Below are 13594 nucleotides of genomic sequence, written 5' to 3'. Positions count from 1 at the left end.
AAGGTAAGCCTGAGTGCAGGGCTCCACTCAGGGTTGGACCTAGACTGCACACATAAAGAGGGCTCATCCTATTGTGCCATGGCACGCCTCTTTCACTTCACTTTTTTGAGACAGGACACCCCTTCCCCCACTTTTCTCTTGTTCATATGACCCCAAACTGGGAGGGGCGATGGGGGGAAGAGGTGGAGAGAAGAGGAGAAAGAAGAGAGAGAGAGAGAGAGAGAGAGAGAGAGAGAGAGAGACTGGAGACCAAAAAACACAAAAAATTTTAATTTGGAACTTCTGTCAGCTAGGGTGAGCAGGGGACAAAAGATGGGGTTGAGAGGAGGAACTGGCTGCAGATGACCCTGATTAAACCAGCTGTATCACAATTCCTGGGCTCCACAGCACTGGCCACTTGTCTTGATTGAAGATGCTGGGTTCATACTATCAAGGAAAGCAGAGTCAGGATGAGCCAGAAATGTGTTTCAACAACCAGGGTTATGTGAAAGGTTAAGGTTAAATAAGCACTTACCTCCAAAAGACTGGAACTTCTCATTGAGGAACTGAATAGCCGCTGAAACAGAGAAGCCTAAGTGGGTACTCCAGACAAAGGGATGCAGGAATCCATCCTGCCTCCCCACTGCAACCAGAAAACTAGCAGTCCTGCAAATTGACGTCTGTGTTCAAATGCTCTAGTTCTGACCCCCACCCACTCATCACCAGAACTGAGTGTAAAAATATCCCTCACACCACAGAAACCTGAACCAGTAGTTAGCAAGGGTGGAGCGTGGCCATCGAGACATCTTAAAAACAATAAACATGTCAGGGCACTGGTGGCTCACGCCTGTAATTCTAGCTACTCAGGAAGCTGAGATCTGCTGATCATGGTTCAAATCCAACCCTGGCAGGAAGGTCCATAAAATTCTTATCTCCAATAAACTACCAAAAACACAGCTGAAAGTGGAGGTGTACCTTAAATGGTAGAGTGCTAGCCTTGAGCAAAATAAGCTTAGGGACAGCATCCAGGCTCCCAGTTCAAGCTCAAGGACTGACATACAAAAAAAAGGGAGAAGGAATACCAAACAAGCCACACCAACTAGCACTTATAGGGGAAAATAAAGGAGACATCTCTGAAGGTGCTGAAAGAATATCTCTGGGATTTGTTAACAGGGCACATGCTGCGATTCTTTGCTCATGTACCAGCTAGTCATCACACAGAAGGTTCCAGGCAGGCCTGGTTGTTGTTTTGTTTTTAAACCAAGGGGAATATTGGTCCTACCTGTAAGTGCAGCCAGCCCTGCCATAGATACCTGCTCCCATATACCCAGCTGTCTTTCTGTTCCAGCCCCTGCCTCCGTCCCTATTCCATCATACCTAGTTGATCCTTGAGCTTCTCTATTTCCTTCTGTAGCACCGGACACTAGGCCAGCAGACCCAAGAGAAAAAGAAATGATGATTAATGTGCTGTCCTCTGTCCTAATCCTCCCACCTGCCCTAGGCCTTACAACCTCCATGACCCACAGCTGTGTAGAAAGAATCACAATAAGCCTCAATGGAAAGGAGATACCTTCTCTCCATTGGGGTGCTTGATGGGGAAGAGTGTGTATTTCAGCTTAACCTGGACACTGAGCCTACCATCTATATGGGCCAGAACCCTAGGGAGGAAAGGAAACATTACCCGTGGACAGCCTTGTTCTCCAGATGGTTGTTGTGACATTTCCGGACCTGTGGCATGTGTGAGTGGTTCCTGGTCACCTAAAAAGAACACAAAAATCCAGCCTCTTAAGAGTGAGAGATGAAAAAGATCTCATGGATTCTAAAATGGGGGCAATACCCCCCCCTATGGCATCAACTTCACCCTTCCCTGGATCTGCCTTCCCTGGCCCTCAAATATCCAGTTAATGGATATAATGTCCTAGTACTGTGGCTCTGGGATTGATGCTAGAAAAGGCTCCCTTGTGCTGAAAGTCAGCTTCTGGACTGGAATTTGGGCACTGTTACTAATCACTGCATAAACCCCACCTACAGGGCACATTGCTGCTTGAGTTCAGCCCTGTCCATGTTCTCTTTCCTGTAGGAGCACTGTCTAGGTAGTCAGGGTAGCCTGGAAACAATGCTGAGTCCCCTTTTCCCTCTAGAAGTAATAGAAGTAGACATTTCCTTCCTCCTCACTCCATTTCTTCCACTGTTTTCAAAACCACAATACTCACCAGAAGGTGCAAAGCCTCTAGGGGTGATACTCCTCTGTCTCTGGGGTAAAGGCTGTGATATTTGTGAAATATATGGGGCTCTGGTGCGGGCATCGCCACTGCTGAGTTCTCCACGATGCAACAACAAGTAAGGTGGTCCTGGCCTGTATGTAGAAAGCTAAAACAAAAATTTCTCACAGAATATTTATTTATATGGGTTGAAGTCTGGGAGGGAAAACAGAGGGAACTGTAACATTGCAGTTATTTCCTCTCTATTTTTAAATATAATTTTATTATTAAGGTATTGTATAGAAGGGTTACCGTTTCACAATTTACATAATGTGTATATTTCTCTTTTGCACAATGTCATCCCTTCCTTCACTTTCCCCAGTTTACCTCCTGTTCCTGCCCACAAGTTTCACAGTTCATTTTCCACATGGTATATACTGAATACCATGACTGAATTTGTTCGCCCTTCCTCCCTCCCTTTCTGTGTCACTTCTCCCCCAAAAAGCAGAAAAAGAAAAAGGAAAAAAAATCACATACAACATTTTTCTATTTTTTAGACCTGAATTATGTATAACTTTTTGGAAAATTTAATCTGATATCAAAATAGTCACTGAAATACGATTCTGTTGTAAAGTTGTTAAGAAAGTTATAGAGATTATATTGCAATGCTGGGACTAGGAGTGAGACATTTACCATTTGGCACCCAAGTTTAATGGTAATTCACAGTGATTCTGCCTGTGGGACCATATAGATCCTTGACCAGTTTGGGCCATTGCCACTCAAAAGTTCATGACCACAAATGTAGAGTCTTCCTCTGAGGATCAAAGCCTGAAAATAGAATTGTTTGTGGCAGAAAACTTGGTTGTGATACCATGAATAGGTCCTGTGCTCCTGTACGATGTGACTTAAACCCCCTTTCCTACAGCAATATGATACTGATTTGCAACTTGTGAAATCAGAGGGATCTCTTTTCCTTATTACCACTTAGATAAAAGAAGAAAAGAAAAATTAAAAAAACGTGTGTCTTAAATTCTTTTTCTATTTTTAGCATTCTTTTTGTTTTTTATCACCCTATATAATTGGACATGGGGTGTTTCATTCTGAAATTTCCATACATGTATTAAGATATTTCAGTCATATTAATCTACCTCCTATTACCTTATCTTGCTTCTGTTTTAAAATCCATTTCAAATCTCTTTAGAATTTTTCTAAATAAGTTTCATTATGATCTTTTTCATTCATACCTACAATATACTTTAATCATAGTCTTCTACTACCACCTGGCTCTATTTTACCTTTCCTCCCTCAGACCATTACCTCCCAGTGGTTCCACATTTATGGTCATGCCCATTGTCTTCCCTTAGATCTAGCTTCTTCACATTAGAGAAATTATTCAGTATGTGTGTTTCTGAGTCTAGACTAAGTCACTTAATCCAATGGTGTGTATGCATTTCTGTCCATTGAGAGAGGCTCATTTCGTCAGCTCTTTCTGCCTCTGTTAGCTTCAGGTCAGGAGGCAGAGCTGACTAAGGAGAAACCTGGGGTACCAAAAAAATCCCAAACCAGGCACCAGTGGCTCACACCTTTAATTCTAGCTACTCAAGAGACTAAAATTTGAGGATCAGAGTTCAAAGACAAGAAAGACCCTGATACTCTTATCTCCAATTAACCACTAAAAAGCCAGAAGTGGAGGTGTGGCTCAAGTGGTAGGGTGCTAGCCTTGAGCACAAAAACTGAGGGATAGTGCCCAAGCCCTAAGTTCAGCCCCAGGACCAGCGCGCGCGCGCGCGCGCGCACACACACACACACACACACACACACACACACAAATAATCCCAGGTTTGCAGAATCGCTGGGAGGGAAAAATCAGTTGGCTGATGAAACAATGAAGCTCCACAGCCCAGACTGTAAGCAATCTTCAGGCTCATCTCAGCACCCAGCCCTGCCTCCATCCTCACCCCAGTCTGGAGAGGCAGAAAATACCCAGAACATGCCAAACCCTGAGTTGTGTCTACCAAATTCTCTCTTAATATCCACCCTTACTACAAAGATCTGATTTGGGCAACCTAATGACAGTGGCAGTGACACACCCTGAACAAGAGGCAGAGGGAACATGGACAAAGACAATGTGTATTAACAAAGGTAGATGCAAGGAAGATGGTTTACTCACCTGGGCTTGAAGGACAGGATCTCTATTTAACTCATCATCTTCTCTGGCCACAGTCTGAGTCTCCCTTCTTCTCCAAGTCCTAGATCTCCTCAAAGTGCCATCTTGCTTGGACTGCTTCGGTCCAGGACTCAGAGATGAAGATGATGACTTGGAATTCCGAAACACAGGAACACATGAGATTGGAGGTAAGGAAGCTGCTTCCTGGTGAGGTGCCTTGATCCTTTGCCCCCAAGGAGGGAAGATTCTTCCCAACATAACACTAGAGTCAGTTTCTGGGAATTTCTTCTCATGAGTCATCTTCTTTCTAGGATTGCTCCTGGACAAGTCACCTGCAGCAGCAGCCACTGTATAGGTGGGCCTGTTTCCTCCCTTAGCCCTGACCACAGTTGTTTTTTTCTTATGGGAAGAGGCTTCTTGCTCTCCAGCAGCCTGGTTTTCCCTGTTTGCCCTTAATTCCTGAGAAGTGAGTGGCATCCTACTAGGTATAGCATCAGAATTCTCCTGGTCCTGACCATCAGAGTTTCCAGCTCTGTCTTCTGATTCCTTGGGGTTGTCTAACTTGGTCTGATCTCCATGTTTCAAGCTAATGGTCACCCTCATTGGTGCTATCTCACTGGATTCTTCTGAAGTCTTAGTGGGTGGCTCGGTTCTCTGACTGACCATTTTTCTAACTGCACAGCCTCTCTTCTCCCAAGCCCTGCCTAGCTCAGGTGTACTTGAGTGTAGGGAGGTGGTAGAGGCCTGCTGTGCTCCCACATGACTGGGGGCCAGTGTACCTCGCCCACTAGTGAGAAGCATGACTCTCCCGCCAGAAACCAGTGTACCTCTTCCCCGCAGCCAGCCTCTCCCACTGGGGACCAGCGTGCCTCTACCACTGGAGACCTGTGGGTCTCTCCCCGTGGGGCCTGAGGCTACTTCTGCCCAAGTGGTGGCTAGGGTGGTTGTGCATCTTTCCCGTGCTGGGAATCTGAGCACTCCTCGGGCCACCTGATAGGTAGGGTGGTGCACGACTGTCTTCTCAACATTGAAGTCCGGTACTGAGGACTGAGCACCCCCCTTACCTTCCACTGAGGAACCAGATTCTTCTCCACCCTGCAAGACAGCTCCTCCCGCCTCTATCACTTCTAATTCAGAATCTGAATTGAACTCGCAGCCTTGGGACCTTGTAAGGTCTTCCTCTTCCTCATCTTTCCGTGGAGGAGCAGGGTCAAAGACGCGGCTAGGCGCCATGGGTCCTCCATGGACAACCCTATAGACACCAGAGCGTTCCCCACCCTCTGCGCCAAAACCACCTCCCTGAGTGGATGTCTCACGGCTAGAGCTCATGTCTCCAGCGTCCAGCTTTGCTGAAGCCGTTGGCCTGGTCACCACAGGGTGAGCACAGCATATGCTGGGGCTTTTACCACACGCACCGCAAGCATCTGCACCAAACAACGTGAGGCTTTCGTGCTCACGAGAACACTGCACAGCTTTTTCATTGGCCTGTCTTCCACCAATCAGGTCACGTTTGTTGTCATGTCACTCAAGGCCCTAGCCAATAGGAATGACACTACATACCTTTGTGGCCAACCCCCAGGTGGGCAGTGGGTAGGGGGCGGAGCCTAGTAGGAGAGGGCGTATCCTCCTTTTCCCGCTTCTTTTGTCTGCCTAGCTTAGAATAAGAGCCCCATCCCGAACAACGTCACCTCGCTCAGCGTCTTTCAAGTAATGGTGGATGTGGAGGCCCAGCTCAGAAAGGAATTTTGACATCCCACTGGCAGAAAACACCAATATAGCGCCATCATCATGGGCACACAGCCACAGTGTGTAGTAACTAAGCCTTAGTGGTAAAGCCCTATTGCACTCAAATCGTAATGGGTTTTTCTGTTGTTTTCTTTTTGTTGTTGCTGTTGTTTCTTTTCTTAAGAAGTATGAGGATCAAGTCAGGTGCTAGTATCTCAAGCCTATAATCCTAGCTATTCAGGAAGCTAAGTTATGAGGATCATGGTTCACAACAAGCCCATGTAGAACAGTCCAAGAAGTTCTTATCTCTTAATTAACTGGCAAGAAAAACAACTACAAGCTGCTTTGAGTGGTAGAGTACCAGCTTTGAATGAAAAAGCCAAATGAAAGGGAAAACCAAGTGAGAGTGTGAAGCTCTGATTCAAGCCCAAGTACCAACATACCAGCACATACATATGTATGAGGATCAGTCATAGACTGTTGGCTTCCTGGCTTTTCTATATCAGTTTGATGTATTTCTGTGAATCAAGCTTGAAGCCCCTTTCACAGACTTGGTGACTGTCTCCCTCTGAACTGTCTCCCTCTGAACACACAGTCTGGTCTCTGCTCATATTCAAATTAAACCAACACAATACTATTGCAGCATGCACACTAAAGGCAGACAGGACTGAGCCTTCAATCTCTAGGGAAGTAAGGAGCAGGTTCTGAGGCTCAGGTAAGAGAAGCCCATGTGGGCCCCATTGGAGAGGAGGAAGTTTACACCTTCTTTCTGTGTCTGTGTCCTTTTATCCTTCAAGCTCCATACACATCCAAAACAAATTGCACTAACCTATCTCGTGCCACTCCACTCACAGTGAGTGAGGTTGTCTGGTCTGTTTGCCTACCTTTAGACAGAGGCACTATAGAACACCAAGCTAAGTCCCACCTGGACCAGGTGTCAGGGCTCCTTGCACTTTTATTTCCCAACATGACCCTTTACTTTGCTGAAAGAAAAAATGGTTCCTGGGACTTCTGTTAGGGAAAAAGAAACCAAGGACCAGCAAGCTAGCCAGCACCGATGAGCAAAGTGGGCTCTTCCAGGCTGTAGAGAATCCTGTTACAGTGCTGTCCTCTCCCTAGGGGTTGTAAAGTGCCTCTCACAGTAGGAAATTCTCATGGTAAGTGACATTCACAGATTCCAGTCTTGTACATCACAAATTCTTAGATGACATTGGGCTTCAGGCTTATCAGTCCTTAATCTTCAAGAACTCTTTCTCCCATCCACATTTCATCATTATTCATTTCCTTTAAGGGGAAATAAACTCTTCTCTTTGTGGGTAGAGGGGTCTGTCTTTATATATTGTGACCTTCAGGGTAAATACACAAATCATCTCTGTTTTGTTCCCAGGTGCCATCTTCTTATGTACCAGTGTGAATGGCCACCTGTGGCTGTGTAGGGTGAATGTCCCAGTAACCACTTTTCAGAGTAAGAAACTTAAAATTGGCAACCTGGGGTCACTGACATTTCTTCCTCTCTCCAGTTACTACCCCTCTCTTATGCCTCCAGGGGTCACCTGGGTTTTAGAACTCCCCTAGCTCAAAGACTCACTTCCACTTAAAAATTATTACTGTCTAATTAATAATCCTTCCTATGTATAAAAATTAACTATGTCAAGTTAAATGTAGAATCACCAGTACCAGGAGCACATACTTTCAATTTGGTAGAGAGGTATGAAACACTCAAGTCAGGTAAACATGTCTCTGGTCCAGAAGCTGTCTGAATGTCCATTGTACCTTCAGAAGTCCCATATGAGTTTCTGAGAAGGAAGCCAATAGCAAAAGTCTACACACTCTATGACTGCAGCCATGTGACTTGGAAAACATCAGAGTATGAAGGAGGAACACTAATCAGGGATTGCCAGCTCTTGAGGATTTAGCAAATTGGTTTCCAATCAGAAGACATTAAGAATTTGGAGGATTATGTAAATGCTGTATAATTTTATTAACATGGTATGTCCATTAAAATGTGTTTATAAAACTATTCCTGTAAGTTAATTGTATGTCTACAATTCTGACTCCCTTAGGAATAATCTGTAACCAATCCATATTTAAATTTTCTAATTACCTTTTTAAAATATGAAGATGATGTTTTCTTCCTCTGTTGTGTTCATATGGCAAAGTATTTTACTGTATTTTCTGACATTAATCAAGTTTGTATTCCTAGAATGAATCCCTTTTATTCATGGCATCTCAGGTACTTTCCTTAATGTATCCTATCCTGTAGAAAATCAGTTCATCAACAGCCTTTCTGTTGTTGTTTCTTTTTTCTATATCATTAGAGTGTAATGTTACTGTCCCTTCTTTTCAATTTCCTTCAGGAATTTCTGTCAAACTGAAGAAATGTATCCTTAGATTATTTTAAAACATTTTTGCCAGTCATGGGGCTTGAACTCAGGGCCTGGGCACTGTCTCTGAGCTTCTTTTGCTCAAGGCTAGCACTCTACCACTTGAGCCACAGCACTACTTCTGGATTTTTCTGTATATGTGGTACTGAGGAATTGAACCCAGGGCTTCATGCATGCAAGGCAAGCACTCTATCACTAAGCCACATTCCAAGCCCTGTTTTTAAGAATTTGGTAGGGAATATTCTGGAGTGGGTTTTTTGTTTTGTTTCTAATAGTTGCCTCATAGAGATCTCTCATGGTAATGTAAGGATGCAGGACTGCCAATCCTTCTTGTATATGTTTTCTAGAAATTGATGACCTTTTATTACCTCTTCAAGTTGGTTAAAATAAAATGGTTGAGGCCCAGAATGCTTGTTACTGCAGTGCCCACCACCTCTGGCGCTAAGGAGGTGGTGGTAGCAATGTGTATGGCCTCACTCTGAGGAGCAGCCCAGGCAGTCTGATGGCCTATAAGCTGCAAGGGCCCAGTCCAGGCCTCATTTGTACCTTGGGGGTGGAGGGGCCCAGGTGGATGTGAAAGAGTCCCACCCAAACCCAGGGAAGATGAGGCATCACATGACTCCTGCCCTCCCACCCCCTACTCCATCTTACCCCCAACACAACACCACTGGTCCTGCATCTGCCTCCTCCTGCCTGGGCCCCAGCCCCTGCTAGAGAAGCAGCTCAGTGCAGCATGGCATGTGCACCCCAAATGGCCAGAAATAGCTGCAGGGCACTGCCAAAGCCTCACTGTAGTGGGGCAGCTGGGCAGTACAGATTGTCCAGCTGAATAGGATGGGGTGGGGGGGATCAGATTTAGCACTTCAGTGTACTCTTTTAAATTGTTATTGTAAAGAAGATGTACAGAGGAGTTACTGTTACAGTTAAGTCAGGTGAAGACTTCCTTCCTTGCTTCCTTGCTTCCTTCCTTCCTTCCTTTCTTCCTACCTTCCTTCCCTCCTTCCTTCCCTCCTTCCCCCCTTCCCCCCCTCTCTTTCTTTTTTGCCAGTCCTGGGGCTTGAACTCCAGGCCTGTGTGCTATCCATGAGCTTCTTTGGCTCAAAGGCTAGTGCTCTACCACTTGAGCCACAGCACCACTTTTGGCTTTTTTAAGTAGTTTATTGGAGAAAAATGTCTCACAAACTTTCCTTCCCCGGCTGGCTGCCAGCTGTGATCTTCACATCTCAGCCTCCTGAATAGCTAGGATTATAGGCATGAGCTACCCATGCCCAGCCAACAGTACATTTCTTTTTGGACAATGTTACCACTTCCATCAAGCTCTCCCAGTTTTTCCCTCCTGTCCCTATGCACAAGTTGTATAGTTCATTTTCAACAGTGTCTAGTGAGTACCACCACTGCATTTGTTCACCCTTTGTCCCTCCATTTCTGTGCCACCCTTAAAAGACAGATAAACGAACAAACAAGACAAAAAGAAAAGCCATAACAAAGAAAAAACCCTCTTGTTTCCATTTTCTGAAGTTCATTTTGATAAATACTATTTTATATGATCAGAGGCATGGAGGCATGCACCTCTGTGTTCCTCCCTAAGAATGTTCTCCTTTGGTCTTACTGTGTGTGAATGCCTAGATTCTTATAAAATTTATCTTGTACTTTAAATCTAACTTCTGCATATGAGAGAAAAAATGTGCTGTTTGTCTGTCTGAGGTTGGTTTACCTCATTTAACATGCTTTGTTCTAGGTACATCCATTTCCCTGCAAATGACATAATCTTCTTTCTCATGGCTGTGTAAAATTCCATTGTGTATAGGTACCACATTTTTTTTGGATCCACTCATCTATTGTAGGGTACCTGGGCTGTTAAGACAGACCCTTGTGTGGATTCTATATCCTTTTTCCCAGCTTTGTGACTGGAAGAATTTCAACACTTCAAGATAAAATTATTGGTATGTTTATTGATAGAGATCCAGCAGCATTTGCTTTTAAATTTTATTTGGACAAAAGAACTTAAGGGGAGCAAATGTAAATTTTCTCAGATATGAAGCAGAATATTATAGAAACGCCCCTTTAGTTAGAAGTTTTCTGAAGTGGTGCTGTGGCTCAAGTGGTAGAGCACTCGCCTTGAGCTGAGGGACAGTGCCCAGGCCGAGAGTTCAAGACCCATGACCACCACCAACAACAAAAAGTGCCGGGCACTGGTGGCTCACACCTGTAATCCTAGCTACTCAGGTGCTGAGATCTGAGGATCATGGTTCAAAGCCAGCCCGGGCAGGAAAGTCTGTGAAACTCTTATCTCAATAAACCACTAGAAAACTGGAAGTGGTGCTGTGGCTCAAGCAGTAGAGCACTTGCCTTGAGCTGAAGAACTGAGGAATAGCCCCCAAGCCCAGAGTTCAAGCTTCATGACCGACAAAAAAAAAGTTTTCTTTTATGTGAGGAATAGGAGGGGGTCATCTTGTGGCAGTATCCTTTCTTATGGTTATTTTGCTCCTATCAGGTATTCCTAGTCATAAAATAAACAACACAGGAAGATCTGCTAATTCTAGGAATGTGCTAAATGCTGCGGAAGGGGAAGCTCACTGGAAATGGAGAAGAGGCTGTTAGGCTGGGATTTCCTGCGGGTCCACAGAAAATGCTGATAGTAGCTGGCCACCACAACTGGATTGTAGCTGCATAAGCATGTTTTTATGTATGTTACAGACTCAAAGAATCTTCTGGAGGGCAACAATTATTCACAAGCCCATATTTGGATTGGACTGTTGAAGGAGTGGCTTTGAATGTAAAAGTGATTAAAGATCCACATGGAGACAAAAATAGTTGCTGTTGCCTTAGAGTAGCATTTTCCTGTGGATTGTGCAAGATGAGGGAAGTGGAAAGGAAATTGGAATGTTCAGTCTTGGTGTTCCTGTTATGCCCTCTTTATTGGTAACCAGTTAGTAGCCACCAGTCATACCAGCAAAGTGGGAGTGTGGAATGCCATCACTCAGCTCTGGCAGATTCAGAATGTCATTCCTATAACTAATTACAACACTGCTGGATTATTCCTTCTGTTGAGGTGCAACAATGGATCAATATATTATATAGATATGCAGAAGTTCCCTTGGCAAATGAAAGATAATGATCTTCTTGTTATTGAACTCTACAATCATCATTTCAGTGATGAAATTACTGCTGAGTGTTTACCTCACACCCAAAACAAGTAGTAACTGGATCAAGATTACCTATTACAAGCTCTGATTACATGGCATCCAGAAACAGTTGAGTCAGGTGCTCAGCTTTGTTAGACCTTCACAGTTCACCAAATTCCTGTTATGAAAATCATGCTGTCAGAGAAGCATCTTTTGTCTGTCTGTACAGATAATAATCATTTCTGGACATGGACAGTGACAAAATTTGGAGGCATAATCTCTACTCTACCAGCTTCCAGTCCTTCAGTCTAATTCAATATACTGTCTTTGGAGGAGACAGAAAGTCATGGCAGCTACTCTTGATGATCAATAGGTGTAGGAGAGCAAGATGATCAATAGGTGTTTATCCAGAAAGTTGTTCCAATCATACACAAACTATTTGTAAAACTCTCATCTACTGGGAAAAGAATATGTGAGATTCAAGTTGTAGACTGTAATTCAATATCATCATTTGCAATGAGAGAATATTAAGGATCCAATAGGATGGGCTCAGAGCCAACATGCTACTTGTTTATAGGCATGAAAATGGCAGCATTCAAATGTGTGATCTGGCCACTGCTATGGATATAGTGAACAAAAGGGAAGGCAAGGATGTAGAAGGTCCAAATGAAACAGAGCTACTCAAAATACTAGATCAGTGTGATCTAAGCACATCTTGTGCTATTCCCAACATTAGTCCAGCAACTAATGTGGTTCAGCATAGCTGACTGTGAAAATCAAATTGTAGCCTCCAGCTTCAGCACCATGAAACCATTCATGATACATCTACTACTTATCAAAAGGAGGCCTTATAGAGTCTTTTGTTAGTCAGAGCAAGAAGAACAGAGTTTTCATAGTTATAGGTGTTAGCGTAATCCCTACCTCTGGTCCTCAGCTCCACCCAGACCCTGCCATATAGCTGGCCATTCCCTCTCTTCCCCAACCTGCACACAACTTACCCCAGAGCTACCCGTCTGGATGGGGGCAGATGCCATATTGCTTCCTCTCCAGGGGGATATATGGCCCCTCTAATAAACCTTACAATAATCTTTCTTCTGTGTCTGCCTGCCTCCATGTGGTCCCCTGGGATGGTCATGATGGATCCTAACAATAGGGACTTCCAGACAGTTGTTTTGAACAGATGTAGCAAGAGCTGTCCCTGAAACTGGTAAAGTGAGGCAAATACAAGCTGAAATAAAGGGGACAGCAGGGGAACGTAATGTATCTAAGAGAAAATCTGGAGCAGAAATAAAAGTTCTGAAATCATAAGAAAGTGGACCTGAAGTACATAAAACAACTGAAGGGATTTTTTGTTGCTTTTTATTTAGAATCCAAGAAAAGGTCATCAAAGACCACTCTGTCTCCTCAGCATAAAAAAAGTGATTTTTCAGGTCAAGATTACAGCTTGGCAGGGCACTGGTGGCTCATGTCTACAATCCTAGCTACTCAGGAGACTGGAATCAGAGGATCACAGTTCAAAGCCAGTCTGGACAGGAAAGTCTATGAGACTCTTATCTCTGACAAATTACACAGAAAAACCTGGAAGTGACACTGTGGATCAAATGGTAGAGTGCTAACCTGTAGCAAAAAAGCTCAATGACAGAGCCCCATGCCCAGAGATCAAGCCCCAGGACCAGCACAAAATAATTATATAGTTCATTTCCAATAGTCTGTCCTCTCTGTATCCTTGGGGGAGGGAAGGGATAGTGGGATAACAACAAGGAAGGAAGGGAAGGAGTAACAATGATTGACAAGTAATGTACTTATTGCCTTACTCATGTAACTGTAACCCCTCTGTAGAGCATCTTAACAATAAAAAAAATTGTACAGCTTACGAAAACTTACCTAAATGAATGGTAATTTTGTTATAGCTAGAGGAAAAATATATTTGTCCTGGCTTTTGCTGCATTAGGTTCTTTACAGGTGTTACCAAGTCAGGTGATGAGTATATTCCTGTTGGGGCAATGTCATCCC

The 13594-nt window shown here is 44.0% G+C and overlaps 1 protein-coding gene and 1 pseudogene across 1 annotated transcript; one reads left to right on the top strand and one right to left on the bottom strand.

Annotated features, from left to right (window-relative positions):
• Nucleotides 1-254: 254 nt before the first annotated feature.
• LOC105997261 (uncharacterized protein CXorf49 homolog) lies at nucleotides 255-5580 on the bottom strand. The gene is made up of 6 exons (XM_013031618.1): nucleotides 4351-5580; nucleotides 2193-2349; nucleotides 1661-1737; nucleotides 1357-1402; nucleotides 515-556; nucleotides 255-426 (listed from the first exon to the last, which is right to left on the bottom strand). The coding sequence occupies exons 1-6, from the start codon at nucleotides 5578-5580 to the stop codon at nucleotides 422-424; spliced, it is 1557 nt and encodes a 518-aa protein (XP_012887072.1). The 3' UTR covers nucleotides 255-421.
• A 94-nt stretch (nucleotides 5581-5674) lies between these two features.
• Nucleotides 5675-12994, top strand: LOC105997260 (annotated as a pseudogene).
• The last annotated feature ends 600 nt before the right edge of the window (nucleotides 12995-13594 follow it).

The sequence above is a fragment of the Dipodomys ordii genome, unplaced genomic scaffold, assembly GCF_000151885.1.
Source record: "Dipodomys ordii isolate 6190 unplaced genomic scaffold, Dord_2.0 Scaffold142, whole genome shotgun sequence".
NCBI classification, from domain to species: domain Eukaryota; kingdom Metazoa; phylum Chordata; class Mammalia; order Rodentia; family Heteromyidae; genus Dipodomys; species Dipodomys ordii.
Note: the sequence above shows the minus strand (reverse complement) of the source record. Positions and strands in the feature narration are given on the sequence as shown.

Coding starts and splice junctions, on each gene's coding strand:
- LOC105997261 (XM_013031618.1), bottom strand. CDS start 5,580: ATGGCGCCTAGCCGCGTCTTTGACCCTGCTCCTCCACGGAAAGATGAG. Junction 1,738..2,192: donor TAGAGGCTTTGCACCTTCTG/GTGAGTATTGTG, acceptor TGTTCTTTTTAG/GTGACCAGGAACCACTCACA. Junction 1,403..1,660: donor GAGAACAAGGCTGTCCACGG/GTAATGTTTCCT, acceptor CTGCTGGCCTAG/TGTCCGGTGCTACAGAAGGA.